The sequence below is a fragment of the Muntiacus reevesi genome, chromosome 1 (genome assembly GCF_963930625.1).
Source record: "Muntiacus reevesi chromosome 1, mMunRee1.1, whole genome shotgun sequence".
In the NCBI taxonomy this organism is placed as follows: domain Eukaryota; kingdom Metazoa; phylum Chordata; class Mammalia; order Artiodactyla; family Cervidae; genus Muntiacus; species Muntiacus reevesi.
The window spans coordinates 283,090,356-283,112,776 of NC_089249.1; the positions used below are offsets into that span (position 1 = coordinate 283,090,356).

The 22,421-nt window shown below is 37.8% G+C and overlaps 1 protein-coding gene across 2 annotated transcripts in view; it reads left to right on the forward strand.

The window, feature by feature from the left end:
* The window catches only part of FER (FER tyrosine kinase), a 450,974-nt gene that overhangs the window by 297,778 nt on the left and 130,775 nt on the right, over window positions 1-22,421 (forward strand). For both annotated transcript variants that reach the window (XM_065923334.1, XM_065923426.1), the window contains exons 14-15: window positions 6,233-6,348; window positions 8,790-8,884. In XM_065923334.1, the coding sequence (XP_065779406.1) occupies window positions 6,233-6,348; window positions 8,790-8,884 (211 nt within the window). The remainder of the gene's footprint in view (window positions 1-6,232; window positions 6,349-8,789; window positions 8,885-22,421) is intronic.

The following is a 22,421-nucleotide window of genomic DNA, read 5'->3' on the forward strand; positions in this document are numbered from 1 at the left end:
AGGAACAGACTCAGGCAGCAGGTGGCTGAGGCAACACAGATCGTGTAGAACCATGCGGGTCAGTGGAATCACTCTGGCTTTAACATGTGTGAAAAGGGTAAGCTGGGGGGTGACTGCCTGGAGGAGCGAGATGATCATGCCTTCTACAGAGCTCACTCGGGCTCCTGTGTCGAGAGTAGGCTGAGTTGCAAGGTTAGGAAGCTCTTGTCCTTACCTAACTAAGGATGATGGTTGCTGGTCGGATCAGGGAAGTGGCAGTGGGGATGGGGGAATGTGGTGGGTTCTGTGTTCATCATCACGGTTGACCCAGCTGAATATCCTGATGGACTCTATGTGGGGTGTGAGACATAGAGGGCATCGGCTTAGGTGTAGCGGGTTTTGGGGACTGAGATTAGGGGTTTTGCGTGTAAATATTAAGGATTATCTGTTAGACTTTCAAGCGGAGATGTTGAGAAAACAGCTGGGTATGAAGCTTAGAAAAGAGGTGTGGATCAAATTACAGACTCGGTAGTTGGCACTTGCTTGGTGGTTTCCTTCGTTCAATGCGTTCAACAGTGGAGTGAGTCTAGGTAGAGGAGAGAGAGCTTGAGCCCCGGTCACTTCAAAATCAAGAGGCTGCAGAGAAGAGAAGCAAGATGATTGAGGCTGAGGAAGAGAAATCTCCAGGAAGGCAGAAAACCGGGAGACAGGATGCCTTAGATGCCAAGAGAAAAAAGTATTTGAAGGAGGAGTGATCAGTGGTGGCATTTGCTGATGAGAGGTCACATGAGACAATGACTGAGAATCACTGAATTTAGCAATGGAGAGATTGCTGGTGACTTGACTGAGCACTTTCTTTGACATGTTTTATGTGAAAGCCAAGCTGGAATATGTGTAAGAGAGAATGGGAGGAGAGCAAACAGGGATAGCAAGGATGCAACTCTGAAGCTTTGCTGTGAAAGGAAGCAGAGACAGTGGCGGTTTCAGAAGAAATGATTTGTGTGCTGTTGGTTAACCTGAGAAAGGCAGCATGCTGGTTTGACGCTGGGAATGACGTCGTGAAAAATTCATGATTTTTGAAGGAGATGAGAATTGCTGAAATGCTATCATCGAGTAGACAAGAGGGGATGGAATTTAGTTTACAATGGAGGTTGACTTTAATAGAAGCACAGTTCATCTTGTAACAGCAAGGAAGATTGGCAGGAGGGTCAGTGTGGACCTGAAAGTCGGAAATTGCTTCAGTTTTCTCAGTAAATCAGGAAGCAAAAAGATTATTAACTGAGAGTGAGGTTGTAGTAGGGGAGGTACGGAATCTTTAAGAAGAGAGTTGAAGGGCGAGGAAAAGTTGATTAGAAGAATGAGCGTGTTCATGGTCTCGGGAATTGTATAATAATTATTGAGCAGTATTAAGGACCCCCTAGAGGTATGTGTTCTTAAAGTGAAACTAGTCAACATCGGTGTGGATTTTCTCCATCAACACTAAACTGTATCAGTCCAGGGTAGGCCATGCCACAACGGGTCTGGGCTGTGTATTTGACAAGGGGGTTCTAGAAATTAAGAGGAATAAAGAAGTTGGGAGTGTATGGTAGAAAGTAATTATGAGCCATGGAACTTAAGCTGAATTAAGAAGGAAACCGAGGATGTTAAGGGGTTATGGACAATAAAAAGTAATAAGATCTAAATATTTGGAAGTTCCTATCATGTGAAATGCTGTGCTGGAAGAAGCACAAGCTGGAATCAAAATTGCTGGGAGAAATATCAATAACCTCAGATATGCAGATGACACCACCCTTATGGCAGAAAGTGAAGAGGAACTAAAGAGCCTCTTGATGAAAGTGAAAGAGAACAGTGAAAAAGTTGGCTTAAAGCTCAACATTCAGAAAACTAAGATCATGTCATCTGGTCCCATCAGTTCATGGCAAATAGATTGGGAAACAGTGGAAACAGTGGCTGACTTTATTGTTTTGGGCTCCAGAATCACTGCAGATGGTGATTGCAGCCATGAAATATAGAGACACTTGCTCCTTGAAAGGAAAGTTATGACCAACCTAGACAGCATATTAAAAAGCAGAGACTTTACTTTGCCAGCAAAGGTCTGTCTAGTCAAGGCTATGGTTTTTCCAGTGGTCATGTATGGATGTGAGAGTTGGACTATAAAGAAAGCTGAGTGCGGAAGAATTGATGCTTTTGAACTGTGGTGTTGGAGAAGACTCCTGAAGCTGATCAGCTCCAGTACTTTGGCCATCTGATGCGAAGAGCTGACTCTTGAAAAGACCCTGATGCTGGGAACTCTTGAGGGCGGGAGGAGAAGGGGATGACAGAGGATGAGATGGTTGGATGGCATCATTGGCTCGATGGACATGAGTTTGAGTAAAATCCGGGAATTGCTGATGGACAGGGAGGCCTGGCGTGCTGCAGTCCATGGGGTCACAAAGAGTCAGGCACTACTGAGCGACTGAACTGGACTGAACTGAACTGATAGGGTCAAAGAATTTTCAGTCTGGATACTAGCGGAAGTAAGCTAGAAAAATAAAAGCCAGCCAGAAGATGAGAAAAATGAAATAGATGTTATCGAGGAGTGGCATTACTGATGATGGCAAAGTTTAAGATCTGAATCTAGAAAATATGTTGGAATACAGATCATTGGAGGACAGATGGTCACAAAACAGAGTTTGAGGTGTTGAAAGAATCCTTAATTGTCTATTGAAATTTCCAAGTATTATGACAGGAGTAACACCTGGCACAGTGATTCAGGAGCTCAGATAGTCAACAAGTGAGGGAAAATGTTTTCTAATGCAGTAGCTGCTAGCCAGGGTATTGGGTATGTAATCAAATGATAAAGTTTCAAAGCTAGGGGTTTTTAGGAAGGCAGTAGAGAAAGTGTTTTGAAAGCAGTGGCAGACAGCTAGTGGAATCCTTTTTTCTGTCTCCAGGCCACTGGGAGAAGGCCTGGTGTGTGTGTGTATCGGGGACTAAAAGGAAATCACAATTTTAGAAGCCAAAAGAAACTCACCCACCATTTGAGTGTTCTCAGGTGAGAGTGAGGTTTCTATTAGAGCAAGAAGGTGAAGAGCATGATCTTGATCTAGATAAAATTTTAATGATGGACCAGAAGTTTCCGAAGGCACAGGGGAGGCTGGGGATAGAAGAGAATTAGTTGGAGATCGCAGGAGTCCACATAGCCTAATCAGAATCAGAGAGGGGGAGACGAGGGCCACCAGGACCTTCTGTGAGGATGGTCGTAAACAGAGATAAGCGACATCATTAAGTTTAACCTCGTGGACTTGGAGCCAGCAGCAGAGATGAAGCTGTGCCTTCTAGGTGGTAGGGATCAGTGGGAGTCCTGTCCTTTTTCCTGACCTCTTTGGATGAAGAAGAGGTGGTCTGTGAAGCAGTCTTTCTCACTGTTTGAGAGTCCTCCCTTGATCACTGTTAATAGAGTGGACGTCTTCTGAGTGAAGATTGTAAAATGAATGGTCAAAGTTTTCAAATGCTTCCTATGAGCCAGGACCTATAGGTCCCTGCAGGCAGAGACCAGCAGAAACGCACCAAGGGGCCAATAGGATGACAGGTGTTCAGGAAGGGTGGAAATGATCTGAGGAAGATCAGGAAGCTCTGCATACAGGAGGAGCAGAAGAAACGGACTTCCAGATTAGTTAGCTTGTTCTTTGATTGGAAGTAGAGGGGAAATGTGCAGAAGGTAGAGCACGTATTTTGAAATCCCTGTCTGAATTTAGGATACATGTAGCAGTCAAGAGCTATGAGAGGGAGCTAGACAGAGGCTGAGAGAGAAATGGCCGTGGAAGGCTAGATGTTCAAGAAGGCAGGAGTATTTTCTTGCAACGATTAATCTGGCAGTGCTGTGGTAGATGGGTTGAAGGGCTGAGGAACTGATGGTGAGATCAACTTAGGTAAGAAAAATGAAGCAGGCTGTGTGAGATGTGAGGAGGAACACAGAAGTTTCTAGAGGGAGAATCTGAACACTTGTAGAGAGAGTAATGGTCCTGGTAATTTAGTCAGCAAGTGTCTTCTAATGAATTAAATGTTAAGTCTTAGGCAAGACGAATTTTTAGTGCTTCAGAATCATTCAGGTAAATAAAGGCCTAGCAGTAATCATATATACTAACAGCTTCTACTGGATCTATTTCTGACATAATAAATGATGTGATGATTGTGGAAGGGAAAAAACCCTTGAATAACACGGAAGGATATTTCTGTTTATAGCTTATGATGAATGTGTACTGTGTTGAATTTATTGGATGTTTACTTTTCATGTAAGGGTAATCAGTCATTGTTTTCAATTAATATTTGGGTTGAATATGAGATTAAATAGTAATACTCTTCATTACTTAAATACTGAAGTATGCTCAATATTAAATAGAATAAATGTTATTTTAAGCAAACAGCAATTATCTAATAAATAATGAGTTTATTAAAATCAGTATTTTAGTAATTTTCAATTATTAGGAACATTTAAAATTTATATTCCGTGGACTATTAAGAATTATGTTTATCTTAGAACTCATGCTCATTGATTTTCAGACCCCTCACTGAGTTATTTCTTGCTCAACAGCAGTAGCATTAAAGCTATTTATGATGCTTGCTCATTACAGTTATAGCTATGTAAAAAGTACATATGCATACAGAGAAAGAGAAAGAGAATGCTTAAAGATAGCTGTCATGTTACCGTAAAGATCTTGTCTTATTTTTTTTTTTCATACTCATCATAAAAGCAACTTCAAACTAGAAGTAAGGCATTTTTTTTTCATTTATTTTTATTAGTTGGAGGCTAATTACTTTACAATATTGTAGTGGTTTTGGCCATACATTGACATGAATCAGCCATGGATTTACATGTGTTCCCCATCCCGGTCCCCCCTCCCACCTCCCTGCCCATCCCATCTCTCTGGGTCATCCCAGTGCACCAGCCCTGATCACTTGTCTCATGCATCCAACCTGGACTGGCAAACACTTGATAATATACATGTTTCGATGCTGTTCTCTCAGATCACCCACCCTCGCCTTCTCCCATAGAGTCCAAAAGTCTGTTCTATACATTTGTGTCTCTTTTTCTGTCTTGCATATAGAGTTATCGTTGCCATCTTTCTAAATTCCATGTATATGAGTTAGTATACTGTATTGGTGTTTATCTTTCTGGCTTACGTCACTCTGTATAATGGGCTCCAGTTTCATCCATCTCATTAGAACTGATTCAAATGAATTCTTTTTAACGGCTGAGTAATATTCCATGGTGTATATGTACCACAGCTTCCTTATCCATTCATCTGCTGGTGGGCATCTAGGTTGCTTCCATGTCCTGGCTATTATAAACAGTGCTGCGATGAACATTGGGGTGCACGTGTCTCTTTCAGATCTGGATTCCTCAGTGTGTATGCCCAGAAGTGGTATTGCTGGGTCATATGGCAGCTATATTTCCAGTTTTTTAAGAAATCTCCACACTGTTCTCCATAGTGGCTGTACTAGTTTGCATTCCCACCAACAGTGTAAGAGGGTTCCCTTTTCTCCACACCCTCTCCAGCATTTATTGCTTGTAGACTTTTGGATAGCAGCCATCCTGACTGGCGTGTAATGGTACCTCATTGAGGTTTTGATTTGCATTTCTCTGATAATGAGTGATGTTGAGCATCTTTTCATGTGTTTGAAGTAAGGCACTTTAAATCAGACTAGGGCCTGGCGCTCAGACAGCGGGCAGAGGTGACCTCGCAGCGCTGCTCGCGTCCCGGCGCCTTTCAGAGCCCGCGGCCCCGCAGGCCCTGTTGCCGGCCCTCCGGGGCCTGGCCCCTGCCTCTCACACCCTCCTCTGAGCCCTGGCCGTGAGGCTCTGCCACCAGTTCGCTCCCAGCACCGTGGCTTTACCTTAGAGCGCTGATGGGGACTTCTTAATCTACTGATACTGAAATGTAGAGCTGGAAGGTAAAGGGGACCAGGCGGGGGGAGACTTAGGTGCTTCTGACCGTGTTAGTCTTTCCTTTTACACTATTTCAGGTTTTTCCATTTCCTCTCCAGTTCCCCTCAAGCCTCGGTGTCCCGCACGGCTGGAGTGTTGGGTAGTATATTTAAAGTTGGGGAATTGGTAAGAGCAGCCTGCCCAGTCTTTATTTCTGCTTGAAACTGAATAAAGCTAACAGAGTACTCTTAACTCAAAGCTCATCATTACATGCGTGCCTGGAATTTTTCAAAGACTTATGTGACTGTATTATGCACTGAACAGTAAATCTGTTTGTATTTTCAGGGCAATTTTGGTGAAGTATTTAAGGGCATATTAAAGGATAAAACTGCTGTTGCTGTTAAAACGTGTAAAGAAGATCTTCCTCAGGAACTGAAAATAAAATTCTTACAAGAAGCCAAGTGAGTTCTCTAAAATAATGTTAACATGTACTTAAAGGTGATTCGTTAAGATGTATGTTTGAAGATATCTTAAATTATGACTTGATGAATTATAAGTAGGTACTTTCAGAGTCTTCAAAAGTAGGCATTCTGAAAACAAAAAGTTTCTCCTTTGAAGTGAGACTCTAGGTCATTTAGCAGTTACAATCAGAAGAGCCATGCTAAGAACAGTAAATATTCAAGTCTTTAAAAAAAATTGCAGTATTTCTTGCTTCTATCACATATGCATATGCACATATGTATATATGTAGTGTTGTGATTGACCTTATAATAAAAATAGTCTGTATTCTCTGAATAAAATGCTTAATGTAAATATACCTTGAGAATTTAATGACATCTTCCTTACTCTCCTTAGAGATTATGGCTTGATTGTTTGTTCCCAGCTGTCAGAGTTCTTTTCTTAGAATCTCAGATTTCTTCTTCAGCTCAGTGTCTGACTTTGTTCCAAAATTTACATTGTTTCTTTCCTAATTGATCTTCTACAATGTTTGTCTTCCCAATTTTCAGTTTTACCTAAATTTAATGTTGCAACTTGCCAGCCCTATATTGCAAGTAGTTACAACGATTCAGTTAGTTGTAAAATATACAACTAACACAAAAATATACAACAAAACGCAAAACAAATGAAAGGGGCTTTGGACAGAGAATGGCCATATGAACGGGAGATGTATGGAAGAGTGAATGGATAGTTGAGAGGGAGAGAAGAAGGGTGTATAGATCATAGATCGGTGGTGTAAAGGGAAGGAGGAAAAGAGGTGTGTGTGGGTGGGTGTATTACCTCCTTCAGGGCATTGTATATAAAAGCAAAGCTTCCTAAAGTGCCCTGGAAGAACAGAGGACATGCAGCATGGAACTAAATCCTGTGGAGTGGAGCATCTTGATGTCATCTCTCCATGTAAACAGTAGATATTTATAGCAATGTATTACGCTAGTTGGGTACATTTATTAAATGTTACCTATGCTGAACTGATGGAATAAAGTTGCAAGCATTTTTCATATATATATTATCAGCAATTGAGAAAAAATATTCTATAATGAACTTAAAAGCATCCTATTACAGCTGAAATTCATGGGCTCATCATTTTAGTTATTCACAGATATCTTAAAGTATCTTGCTTTCTAATTTGTGAATGTTTTATTGAAAGATAGAGTTTAATTTCTTCTTCTAATGTGAGACTATGAAATTTTCTGTTAAAAATGACAGTTATATCCATGTAAGCTCTCAAGTATCTTTTAATTAGAAGATAGATCTATATATTTAAATATTTAATGTTATTTGGGTTCATCCTGGCTATTTTGTAGAATTTCTTTATTAAGCAGTTTTCAGTCTAAGAAATGACATTTTGGATTAAAGTCAATCATTCTAAAACTCCCTTTCTAATTCATCATAGGAACTGTAAACTCGGTTATTAACAGTATTTTTTTATCTCTAGAATTCTTCCTAGTCTGTCTTCATTTGTTAATAAACATTGTACATTTTCAATTTGTGACTTTTTCTTAGAGCTGTCTCTGCTTTAGTTCTACATGTATAGCACATATATAAACTATTTCATCTTTCTCCAAATGAAGTTATTTTTTTCATTCTCCTAGGAAAGAACCGGTGTTTTTTCAAATATGAGTGAATTTATGACTATGTCAACAGGATAATATGAAATATCATTTGATAGCAGAAATCATCAGGGCAGGCAGGCCTGTGAGGGCATCTAATCTGTTTTTAACTCATGCTTGGAGTCCTGTAGATGAGTCCTTGCTACTTTTTTAGCCCTCTGAAATTCTGCGTTTATCCAAACCAAAACTTCCTTGCTTTAACTTTAATCTAATATTGCTCATTGTTTAACTTTCTGCCAGGCTTCTCAAAACTTTTGAGTTTATACTATTTGAAATTGACCATGATTGTCAAGTAGGTATTATGAAATCTAAATGTGAAGTGATTACTCTATAGCATTTACCAATATGAATTGTTCTTAAATTTATCTGTTTTAAATGAATTGTATACATAAAACAAAACTAAACAAAAAGATGCTGCCCTAACAGCTTACAGTTTTTGGTCCACTAATATTCTTCAGCTTTTGTGAGGGCATCGAAAAGCAGATGCTTTGAAAGGAGTTCTACATATTTTGAACTGAGTAAGTTATTCAGATTTAGCATGATTGTTAGTTTTCAGGGTGGATACTAGTTTTTAAATGAATATTTAATTAAAAGCTGACTCATATAATTAAAAGCTGACTCATTTATATCTATTTTTCCAAGATTTATCAAAACTTATATACATCCCATTTATCGTAATTTGTGTTCATACTTAAGTTTTAAAAATTGTGTATCCTAATTGTGCACACTATACATGATAATAAATTAATGCTTACTACTTAAATGGTGACTATTCTTATATTTCTCTCATCCAGAATTCTCAAGCAGTATGATCACCCCAATATTGTCAAACTTATAGGGGTCTGTACACAGAGACAGCCTATCTACATCATTATGGAACTGGTTCCAGGTAATACCATTTTAGTGGTTTCCTTGATGGTGTTTTAGTGTTGTTTTGTTGCTTTTATATATAGTCTCTTTGATTTCTCCTTGTGAAGTTTTCTGTGTTTTCTTTTAACATTTTCCTCATGATGAAGAGCTTGTACATGTACTCGTTGTTTTTATAGCTTCTAATACTTACTGTTTTTTAGAAAATGTCAACCAACCTTTTTAAAAGGAGATATATTATTACATTGCAGTTCCACGTGGAATTTAGTTATATATAAATGTTTCTGTGAGAAAGACTATTTAGAAAAGTTGTCTACTTAGTTCGACTTTATAGTAATGATAGCACTAAGAATTTAGTTCATTTATGTCATTTTACAAGTACATTACCACACCTCCTCTTGTTAAGTTGTACATAATAATACCATAATGCTTTGGGTCACAAACTTTGAACTTCTTTAATATGTGAACCAAAAAAAAAGGTAATCTCTCTTGGAATTTATCCTTATATTTCTCTCTGATGACTTTTAAAACTGCCAGGTAAAGTTTTGGTTAACTACTTTTGCCAACAAAGGTAACATCAAACCGATATCGTATATCTTTATTTTTACTATATTGATGCATCTTTCTGTTGTAGAAAATATGATCAGAGGCAAAATATGATCTTTATAATATTTACAAATACAGTATTTAATAACTGATAAGCATTTGCTTTGTTACCTTAATGTTTACCTAAAAATGTTTACTCATTTTAAAAGAAGAAACTTAAAGGAATATGAAAAATATTTTTAACTTTGAATATACATCACATAAACCTGGTATTGTTGATTACCCACTGAAAACTTTTCACATAATCCTTTCATAATTTAAGGACAGTTGGTCCAGTTATGCCACCTGGTTTGATTGCTATTAGAATATTTCTTTATCACCATGTAACTGCAGGATTCCTAGATTATAATCATTTTCACTCTCAAGATGGCAATATATATTTGCATGATTTACACTACTTGTGATTAAATCTCAAAGTAGCTTTCATACAGTTATGAAAAATAGACTATAGTCTAAAATTTTAAAAACAGTTGAATAGCCTATAATTTTACCTAAAATAGTATGTTTAAGTATTATGAATACATAAAACATTTACATAATGCAGATGATGCCCCCAGATAATAAGGGATGTCACTAAAAATGTTAGAGTTGAGAGGTGGGGTGGACCTGATGAGGAAAAGTAGTATTGGTGTTACTGTGACTGACTAAAGGACCATGGCAACAAACTCCTGATGGAGGTCCAAGCTGAATAAAACACAAGATAGCTTTGGAAGGGAGGCAGGGAAGTGTTTATCTAGGCATTAAATAGTGACCTTTATTGAATTTTTTTAGATGATTGAGAATAATAAAGGCAGAAAATTAAAAATAAAAGCCTCCTACTCAACAATCTAGTCTTAATCCAAAGCGAACTATTTAGTTTTTTGTGGTTTTCCCCCCAGGAAAATATTTAATATAGAATACCATGATTTTATGCAAATCTTTTAATTATTTAAAATCATAAAGCTTTCTTTTTTCTCTAATATAACATGGTTTCATTGTTTCCTATTCATCCATATAGTTCTACCTTTTCTTTATAATGGCTACAGAATATTCCATTATTTGGTTTTATATAATTTAAATGGGCCTTCTATTTATGGACACTTTGGTTGTTTCCAATTTTATTACTTTTTTTTTTCTTTTTTAAACAGTGTTCAACTTGGGTCTGAGTTTATGTGCATTTTGATTTATGGGAAGTGTATTAGCTTTCTGTTTATGCACAACGAATGATCATAACTTAGCAGCTTTACATAACATCCGTTTATCACCTCACAGTTGTGTAGGTTAGAAGTCCAGGCAGGCTTGACTGAGTTCTCTGCTCAGGGTCTCCCAAAGCCAAAAACCAGGATATCTAACTGAGCTCTTGCCTGGAGCACTGGGGAAGAATCACTACCTGACTCCTTCTGGGTGGTGGCAGAGTCTCATCCCTTGCAGTTGAGAAATGACCTAAGGTTCTCTTTCTTTTCTTGCTGTGAGCCAAGGGCATCTCCCAGCTCTTCACGGGTTTCTACACTCTGATCTTCAGACCCAGTGTGTCACATATTTCAGATGCTCTGAATTTCTCTAACTTGCTCTTATGTTTTTTGTTTCGTTCTGTGTTGTTCTTCAAAAAAGCTGAGAGAATACTCTGCTGTTTTGAGAGGTTCTGTGATTAGAACAGGTTCACCTGCCCAAGCTGCCTACCTTTAGGGCAGCTGTGCTACGTGCAAAATATAGTCATGGGAGTGGTATCTGACCCTGCTCACGTGTTCAGGGGTTGGGGTGGGACACCGCTGGGACGCCATCTGCACATTCTGCCTACCGCGGTAGACTTTGCTAAGCTTGCTTGAAGGTTCATTGCAGTGTGGGATGTGGAACTACACTGGACTTTTCATACTCTGTTACATTGATTCAGCTGGTTGATCTTTTAAGATGAATGCGTGATTTTTGTAGCATCATGCTTTGTCATATCTCATTTGGAAAATATCAAGTAAGCGAGCAGTGACATAATTCATTATGCAGTATCAAAAGATCACATTCATTACTGCCATTCCTAATCTCACTGGAAAAGTAGTAGGAGGTGTCAATTTCTTGACGGCAAGTATGTGTTTTCCAAAATTTTAGTTTGCATTGGGAAACTGGAATGTTACCCTGGCAACAAAAACTGTCAGTTGTTTTGCCTTGAAGTGTCGGACTCAACTTCACTCAGTCTTGAGAGGATGTCAAATGTCTAATATTTAATAGCCATGATTTTTCAGTCTTTTTGAAAACATATTTATTGACATGTAATTGACATACTATATATATATAATAGATATATATATAAAAAATACTGACATATGTATACACTTGTGAAACCGTCACCACAATCAAAGCAATGAACACACCTCTCTTCCTCAGATTTTTCTCATGCCTTTTTAGTCCCTTCCTCCTCCCACTCTCACCTCCTGTCCCACTCCACCACTGATCTACTTTCTGTGACTGTGTGTTAGTTGGCATTTCTTAGAATTTAATGTAAGTGGAACCATACAGGCTGTACTTCTCTTTTCTTGTTTGGGTCTAGTTTGTTTCATTCAGCATATTTGAGATCTGTCCATGGTGTTCAGAAGTTCACCTTTTACTGAGTAGAACTGCATTATATGAATATATTCCATTTGTTATCAACTATTGATAGACTTTTGGATTGTTTCCTGTTTAGGGCTACTGCAAAGTAAGCTGCTGTGAACATTTATGTACAAGTCTTTGTACTGACCTGCACTTTCATTTTTCTGCTGAAAATTTACCTAGGAATGGAGTAAGTGAATTAGATAGAATGTACAGGTTTAAAATTTTAAGAAGTTGCTAAATTGCTTTCTAAAGTCATTATACTAGTTGTCATACTAGTTGACATTCCTAACTGCACTTTCTCTACATTTTCATCAACACTTTGTATGCTCAATCTTTAGACATTATAATTTTATGTTGACGTGTCTTACTGTGGTTTTAATTTGCTTTCCCAGCTGACTAATGATATGAGCATCTTTTCATGTGTTAATTTGCCATTCATAATCTTCTTTGAAGTCTCTATTTAAATAATTTGCCCACTTTTAAAAAATTTGAGTTGTTGTAATTGGGGCCTTCCAGGTGGTGATAGTGGTAAAGAACCTGCATGCCATTGCAGGAGCTGCGGGAGATGTAGGTTCAGTCCCTGGGTGGGGAAGATCCTCTGGAGGAGGAAATGGCAACCCGCTCCAGTATTCCTGCCCGGAAAATCCCCATGAACAGAGGAGCCTGGCGGGTTATAGTTTGTGGGGTCACAGAAGAGTGGGACATGACTTAGCAACCACATAATGACAACAAAGAGTCAGACACAACTAGAACACGATTTAGCACACAAGCACGTTGCAGTTGAGTCTGATTCTTTATAAATTCTGGACACAAGTCCTTTATCAAATGCATAGTTATCAAATATTTTCTCTCAGTTTGACTTCTTTTTTCATTCTCTTAACAGTATCTTTTAAAAAGCAGATTTTTTTTTAATTTCAAAGTTTATTATTTTTCTTTACAGGTCATGTTTTTAATGGTAAATCTAAGAACTCTTTGAATCCCAGATTACAAACTTTTTCTTCTATGATTACTTATACAATTTTATAGTTTTAGAATTTAGAACTTATAGTTCAGTCTGTGGTTTATTTCATATGGTCGTGAAGAATGGTTTGAAGTTCGTATTTTTGGCATTTAGATATCCAGTTGTTCCAGCATCACGACTCTTCTTTCTCTCCTGATTTTCGACCTTCCTTTTAAAATATATTTGTGTGTAATTATATTTCTGGATGCTGGACTTCCCTGGTGGCTCAGACGGTGAAGAATCTGCCTACAGTGCAGGAAGCATGGGTTCAGTCCCTGGGTCAGGAAGATCGCTTGGAGAAGGGAATGGCAGCCCACTCCAGTATTCTTGCCTGGAGAATTCCATGGACAGAGGAGCTGGGCAGGCTACAGTCTCTGGGATCCTGAAGAGTCAGACATAGGACTGAGTGACCGACATGCACGCATATTTCTGGACTCTAATTTCTGTCAGTCTTTCTGTTGTTGTAATGCCAGTACTACACTGTCTTGACCACTTGTAGTTTCATAGTAAGTCTTGTATCAGGTGATGTTGGTTGTCTAACTTTATTCTTTTTTAGAATTGTTTTGGCTATTAGAGGTCCTTTGCATTTCACTATCAATTTTTTTGTTAGTTTTTCAGTTTCTATACAAAGGGTTGCTGAAATTTAGTTTAGGATTAAATTGAATCTATAGATCAGTTTGGGGTTAATAGACTTCTTAACAATATTGAGTTGTCTGACCCCTCTACATGATACATCTTTCTAGTAAGATCTTTAATTTCCCCCTGCAAGGTTTTGTAGAGTTTAGTGTATAGGATTTTCCATCTTTTGTCAGACTTCTGAGTATTTGGTTTTCTGAGATGCTATTGTAAGTGATTTTTAAAAAAATTAATGTATCCACTATGGAAGTCATAATATCTAACTGAATAACACTGTCAGTCAGTTTGATGTATTGACCTTTATAGGATACTGTATACAACATCACCAAGATATACATTTTTTTCAACTACATAGAGAATGTTTACCCAGATAGACCATATCCTGGGCCATGAAACAAAACTCAATAAATTTGTACAAATTTAAGTTCTGGTGACTTCCCAGTTGGTACTAGTGTTACCCCCCTGCCAATGTAGGAGACATGAGAGATGCAGATTCGATGCCTGGGCTGGGAACGGCCCCTGGAGAAGGGAATGGCAACCCACTCCAGTACTGCCAGGAGAGAATCCATCGACAGAGGAGTCTGGCGAGCCACAGTCCCTGGGGGCGCAGAGTCGGACACCACTGAGCAAGTAACACACACACACACACAAGTTCTATGAACACAACAGAAATAAAGTAAAACTCAAGGACAGAACGATTTCTGAAAAATGTCTAAATATCTGGAAAGTAAGCAATGCATAGCTGAGTGACCAGTGAGTCAGAGAGGAGCTTAGAAAGTACTTTAAACTAAATGAGAAAAAAAATCTCAGTATTTATATGATTTATATGATGCCTATTAAGCAGTGCTTAGGGACATAAATCTAGCACTAAATACACAGAAAAGAAGGAAGAACTCAAAATTGTGATCTTGACTTCTACCTTAAGTGCAAATTAACTCAAAATGTTTATATAAAAGAAGGGAAAAAATATAATAGGAAAAGGAATCAATAGAATCCCTTGAGAATAATAAAATTAATAAAACCTCTACATAAACTATTCAGAAAAAAGACACAAATTACCAATATCAAGAATGAAAGAGGTGACCTCATTACAGATTCTACATAATTAAAAAGATACCTGTAATATTTTCTTAATGGCTATATAAAGAAATTCAACAGCTTAGATGAAATGGAAAAATTTTCTGAGACAAAAACTGCCAAATCTTATTCAACCTCCATAACCCCGTATCTTTTATAGAACTGGTCACTAAGAAACCATCCTTCTAAGAAAACTCCAGGCCTATATCACTTCACTGGTGAATTATACCAAGGTTTTAAGAAGAAGCATCAGCTCTACACAAATTCTTAGAAATGAAAAGGAGAGACTACTGCTCAACTCACTGAGGTCATTACTACTGATTCTATAACTGGACACAAATATTACAGGAAAAGAAAACCACAGACTGTATGTCATTATTACATATTTAAATTCTGAGCACAATTTTAATGAAGCAAATTAAGCCATAGACAAATACATCATGATCAAGTGGAGTTTATCCTAGGACTAGCAGCTGATTTAACCTTCAAATAGCGATCAGTATAATTCAGATTAATATCATTTAAAATTATATGGTCATTTCAGTAAATGAAGAAAAATCACTTGAGAAGATCCATCGTTCTTTCCTGATAAGAATTGTCTGAAAACGAGGAATAAAAGAAAACGTCTGCACCATGAGTGACTTCTGAGAAAGGCCTACAGATAACATTGTCGTTAATGGCAAATGTCTGAATGCTTTCTTTGTTTATATCAGAAATGAGACAGATTTGCCTACATTTACCACTTAAAACAGTATATTCTCAGTGTTCTAGCTTCCAGGACAATACAGCAAAAAATAAAGCAAGAAAAAGTAAAAATCATCTTTTAATATGTTTATGGTATTTTTCACCTCTGCCATAATATTTCTCTGTCAGTGTTTGAAATTAAAATGCTACCCAGTATACCAATATAAAAGACATTATAGCATTCTATGGTAAAACCACTACAGCACTTAAAAATAGATGAGTTTTTTGTTTTAAACCTTTTAAAAGTAATATAAATCATCTTCAGTGGTTTTTCTCTTTAGACACTGCTTTGAAATACCTTGCATGGAGCCAGGTACAATCTAACATCCTAATGTCATGAAACCCGGACCAGAGTAGCAGGTTCAAAGCAATGAGCTCTCAATTTTGACGTTTTCAAGCCTCAAGTTAAACCTTAGTAAGAAACTGCATTGTCTCAATAGATTGTTGCTTAAGTCTTATGCATCTTTTCTTTCTCATCAGTGAACACATTTCCATACAAAATATAAAGGCAAATACCACAAGATTCCTTGTAAAAAATATTTCCACTATAAGATGTAAAGCTGATAAATACATACTTATAAAAAGCTTAGGAAAGATTTACCCCAGGTATGCAAGCCAGTTTCAGCATTTGGAATTCATTAAAGTATCCCTTCACAGTAGGCTAGAAGAAAAATCAAGTGACTATATAGATAAATGTGGACAAAGCTTTTAACAAAATTTAACACTCATTTATGATAAAGATCTTAAATAGTCAGTGAACTTAAGGATCTTGCTCAGTTTTTTTTTTTTTTTTTTAATCTATAAAAACCCTACAGCTAATATTATGCTTAATGGCAAGAGACTTGAAGCTCTTCTACTGAGATCAGAAAGCCAGGCATGGATGCCTCTCTGACCATTCCTTTCCAACATCTCACTCAAACTCCTGGCTAATATAAGACAAAAGTACTCAACTCTGTATCAACCTAGAGGGGTGAGATGGGAAGGGGAGATGGGAGGGAGGTTCAGAAGGGAGGGGATATGTGTGTACCTATGGCTGATTCATGTTGAAGTTTGACAGAAAACAGCTAACTTCTGTAAAACAATTATCCTTCAACAAAAGAAACAAAAGACAAAAGGAAACAAAAGTTGTACTGATGGGAAAGGAAGAAATAAAACTTTGTTTGCAGAAGACAGTTTGGTGGTTTCTTATAAAAGTAAACATACTTTTACCATGCAGTCCATCAATTGCATTCTTTAGAATTTACCCAAAGGAGTTTAAAACTTATATCCACACAAAATCCTGCACAAAGATGTTTATAGTAGTTTCATTCATAATGTCAAAACTTGGAAGCAGCCAAGATGCTCTGCATTAGGTGAGTGGGTAACCTATGGTACATCCAAACAATGGAATATAAATCAGAGCATGAAAGAAATAAAATAGCAAGCCATGAAAATTCTTAGAGGGAACTTATACATTACTACGTAATGGAAGCCAGTCTGAAAAGGCTATATACTTTATGATTCCAACTCCAGGCATTTTGGAAAAGGGAAAACTATAGAGAGTATTTAAATAAATTTCAGCTGAGGATTGCAGAAGAGAGAGGTATGAACAGGCATAGCAATGAGGATTTTTGTAGGCTATTTAAGCTATCACCTATGACATAACAGTAGATAACATGTCATTTTATATTTCTCCAAACATATAGAATGTACATTACCAAGAATGAACCCTGATCTAAACTATGGACTTTGGATGATAATGATGTCAGTATAGGTTTATCAGTTATAACAAATATAAGAAATTCTAGCAAGGGATTTGATAATACAGGAGACGGTCTCTTGTTCAGTTCAGTCGCTCAGTCAGTCCGACTCTTTGCGACCCCATGGACTGCAGCATGCCAGGCCTCCCTGTCCATCACCAACTCCCGAAGCTTACTCAAACTCAAGTCCATTGAGTAGGTGATGCCATCCAACCATCTCATCCTCTGTTGTCCCCTTCTCTTCCTGCCTTCAGTCTTTCCCATCATCAGGGCCTTTTCAAGTGAGTTAGTTCCTCACATCAGGTGGCCAAAGTATTGGAGTTTCAGCTCAACTGAGCAACTGAACTGACTGACTGAACTGCTGAGCTGATAACGTATGCTACAGTATAGGTGAACGTCAAAAACTTTATGCTAGTTAGAGCAAGTCCAGTACAAAAGACTACACGTTGTATAATTCTGTTTCTATGAAATGCCCAGAAAAGGCATAGATAAAGAAGGAAGATTTGTGAATTCCTGCACCTGGGGGTCTAGGTGGGTATTGGCTGTATACAGGCAAAAGAGATCTTTGTGGAGGGATGAAAATGTTAAAATCTGGATTGCATTGACAATTGTACACCTCTGTAAATTTGTCAAAGCTCATTAAATTGTACATTAAGATGTGCAGCTCTTAAAAAGAAACGGCTCAAAAGCCAGCATTTTGGTCAGAAACTTGTAGATTGTATTGTCTTATTCAGTTTACTGAACTCTTCACTTTCTTCCCTTAGTTTCCCTTCCTGTGAAGTAAGAACGGAGTTGATGTAAGAGCTAATAAACTGTTTGGTGTGTGTGTGTGTGTGTGTGTGTGTCTACCAAACACACATGGACACTTTATACACACACACACACAGTCCCGACCCGGGGACTGAACCTGTGCCTCCTGACTGCATCCGCTGCACTGGTAGCTGGATTCTCGGCCACTGTGCCGCCTGGGAAGCCCTTATGTACACATATATACACACATACATGTATACATAATTTACATTTATATATATAATCTGAGACATTGGCTCCCTGGTTCAGGCTCCCCGGTGGCTCCATCGGTGAAGAATCGGCCTGCAGTGCCGAGACCTGGGTTCGATCCCTGGGTTGGGAAGATCCCCTGGAGGAGGGCATGGCCACGCACTCCAGCACTCTTGTCTGGAGAATCCCATGCACAGAGGAGCCTGGTGGGCTACAGTCCATGGGGTGCAAAGAGTCAGACACGACTGAGCGACGAACAGTGCTACTGTATGGTCTCAGGGTGGCTGTGTTAGTCCCTCAGTCGTGTCCGACTCTGCGATTCCGTGGACTGTAGCCCACCAGGCTCCTCTGTCCATGGGATTCTCCAGGCAGGAATACTGGAGTGGGTTGCTTAACCATTATAACTACTCTCTGTATTCTCATCATGTTATAGTTTTTATTGTTATTATTTTATAATTGGCCAATAGAAGAAAGTGACCAATTAAAATGACTCATAAAATCCGGCAGAGCTTTAACCTGTTCTTGGAACTTGCCCCTGCCTGCCTTCTAGCCCTAACCCTAGATTTCTTCAGCCAAGTGTGACGTGACAGCAAATTGGGAAACATAATGTTTGTGTTTAATTCTCCGCTTTCCACCACCGTAGGTGACTTTCCACCACAATGTAAGTGTGTATGTTCTTAGTATTTACCTTTGTGGGTCTTTCTTTCCTTATATCTAAAACTAAAGTTGCTGGGTTAAATGGCTTCTGAATTTTAGCTCTGATCTATAATATTTTAATTAAAAATTTTTTTCTATGAAACTTCTCATAACAAACAATTAGATTATTCAAAATAGTGTCTTTCTGTCCTTTCCTTATTTTACAAAAGGCATGATGGGGAAATACCCAACTAGTTTTCATTCTTATTAAACTAGCATAACAGTACACAGTATTTTATATTTACATAATACTTATTCTTGTCAAAGCACTTTAATTAACATCATGTTGTTTTCTCTACCAGGCAGTATTGTTATCTCCATTTACAAATAAACTAAATGAAGTTCAGAGGGCTTAGAGTGACTTGTCAACATCAGTAAATAGCAAGAGGGAAAATAGTGCTCTATTTTTGCTCATGTCATTCAGCTTACAAGTGGGTCAAAGTATATAATCCTTTTATGAATTGAAAATGTAAATGAAAATTTAAGCAAAATGTCTATGCAAGATACTCTATGGGCAAATACATGAATCCCTATTCCATAATTTCTCAGCCTTGTGCACAGATAAGTAAATAGCTTATTACAGTAAACAGGAAGGTTTTCGTTTGAGTTACTTTTTTCTCTACTGGGAATCAAGCTGTGGAGAGAAGATTTAGAGGACTGGTGGGTTAAAAGCAAGATTTAATAACTGCTTGGTGTCTTAGATGCAAGCCATTTCAGAAATGTTTTATGCAGAGATTTAATACACTCCTGTTCTCGTCAGATAACTGAGCCCTTTGGAAGCATAAATCTGAAATACATTTCAGCCAAACTAATGTTTGAGGAGATTATAAGCATTTGAAAATTCAGGTTTAGAGTGAATACTCCAAGATTATCCTGTCTTCATTTGAATCATCTCTTGAATTACAAACACTATATTTCTTGCTTGCTTATAGGTTGCTGGATAAATAAAATCAAACAAAAGACAATTCTAAATGGTGCTGGGAAATTCTGAAAACAAAACAAACTCTAATATGCTAAAAGATGATCCAACTTTATTTTGCAAACAAGTTGTTTTTTACTTAGTGACCCAAGTGAAGAAAAGGATGAGAGGACTTTTTTTTTTAATGACAAGTCACAACTTAAAGGAATGTTTGTGGTCTAGACAGCTGTCATTTCTTTTCACATCCGTAGTTATATTAGGGCTGCCATAAGATACCTTGATGAATAAGAAACCAAGCCTCTAACCTCTAATTACAAAGTTAGGTACATATCCTGGGTGGAGGTAATTAATTTTAGCAAGACTTAACCATCAGTCTCTAGTCTTGTACTAGATCTTGCTAACTGCTCTTTCTTTTGGACCTGGATATTCTTGCTGAGTTGAGAAGTTCCTGGAACTAACTGAATGCTATATTTTCTGGTCCATTCCTCAGGTCATACAGATCCATACCCTTTGGCAGTCCTCAAACTTACCTGTATTTTAAAATGATTTATGGCTTTAGAGTTTTTAGAATTACTGAGGGATTTTTACCAAGTTTTATACATCATCAAAACATCTCACCTCTATAACAAGTTTGAAAAAAAATTGAGCTCATGTAGTTTATATTGTCTAGAGATTCTAGCTTAGAAATTTGGACATTATTATTTACTTTGTTCTCTTAAAAGTCTTTAAGCCTTTTAGTGGAAATCTTTCCATAGTCATAATTTTTTCTACTAATTACTCATTTCATTTGTAATTTCTAGGGTAAGTTTGCTAATTTTAACCAGAAGGTTAACTTCTCTTTTTTTTTTAAGTATTGTTTTCCGGCTCTTTTTTTTTTTTGACTGAACAACACATATTTATTAGTTTGCAATAACCTTTTAATTACAAAGGACATCTAAGCTTATTTTATGTGTGACAAATAATTTCTATTATTCTTGTATGATTGTTGTTGTTTTTTGTTGTTGTTTTAATTATTTATTATTTTACTTTACAATATTGTATTGATTTTGCCATGCATTGACTTGAATCCTCCATGAGTGTACATGTGTTCCCCATCCTGAACCCCCCTCTCACCTTCCTCCCCATCCCGTCCCTCTGGGTCATCCCAGTGCACCAGCCCCAGGCATCCTGTCTCATGCACCGAACCTGGACTGGCAATTCATTTCACATATGATAATATACATGTTTCAGTGTCATTGTCCTATATCATCCCACCCTCGCCCTCTCCCACAGATTCCAAAAGACTGTTCAGTACATCTGTGTCTCTTTTGCTGTCTCGCATATAGGGTCATCGTTGCCATCTTTCTAAATTCCATATATATGTGTTAGTATACTGTATTGCTGTTTTCTTTCTGGCTTACTTCACTCTGTATAATAGGCTTCAGTTTCATCCACCTCATTAGAACTGATTCAAATGTATTCTTTTAAAAATAATTATTTTTCCTTCCAATTCTTATTGAACTTTTATAAATATTTTTATGTGATTCTAACAGAATCAGTTTGATACATGACATCACAACTACAGAAGGTTATTATGGTAGTCACTGGAAAGAACAGTTCCTTTGATAACAAGTCCCGATAGTTTGGCTTTGGATCTTTGTCTGACATTTGTTTCTTTCCCTCATTATAAATATAGAAAGGGTTCATTCTGCCAAAAAAAAATTAAGGAACATGGCTCCTGGCACACAGTAAGTTCAGTTCAGTTCAGTTGCTTAGTTGTGTCTGACTCTTTGCGACCCCATGGACCGCAGTACGCCAGGCCTCCCTGTCCTTCATCAACTCCCAGAGTTTACTCAAACCCATGTCCATTGAATCAGTGATGCCATCCAACCATCTCATCCTCTGTTGTCCCCTTCTCTTCCCACCCTCAATCTTTCCCAGCATCAGGGTCTTTTCAAATGAGTCGGCTCTTTGCATCAGGTGGCCAAAGTATTGGAGTTTCAGCTTCAGGATCAGTCCTTCCAATTAACACCCAGGACTGATCTCGTGATCATCCTGATTAGGATGGACTGGTTGGACCTCCTTGCAGTCCAAGGGACTCTCAAGAATCTTCTCTAACGCCACAGTTCAAAAGCATCAATTCTTTGGCGCTCAGCTTTCTTTATAATCCTACTCTCACATCCATACATGACCACTGGAAAAACCATAACCTTGACTAGGCGGACCTTTCTTGGAAAAGTAATGTCTCTACTTTTTAATATGCTGTCTAGGTTGGTCATAACTTTTCCTTCCAAGGAGTAAGTGTCTTTTAATTTCATGGCTGCACTCACCATCTGCAGTGATTTGGGAGCCCAGAAAAATAAAGTCAGCCACTGTTTCCATGCAGTAAAAGAGCCCTCAAAATCTGAACTGGCACCTAACCTCACATAGATTTAACCTATCCCCCATCATACGGTCCATTGCCAGTTATATGACAATATCACTTCATAGCAGTAAGTTTGAGTTCAAGGAAAAGGGCAAGCAGTAATATCAGATTAATATTTTGTGCTAAAAATGATAAGTTATGTCAACTCAGTGGCTGTCTTTTATGTTGCTAGTAAAT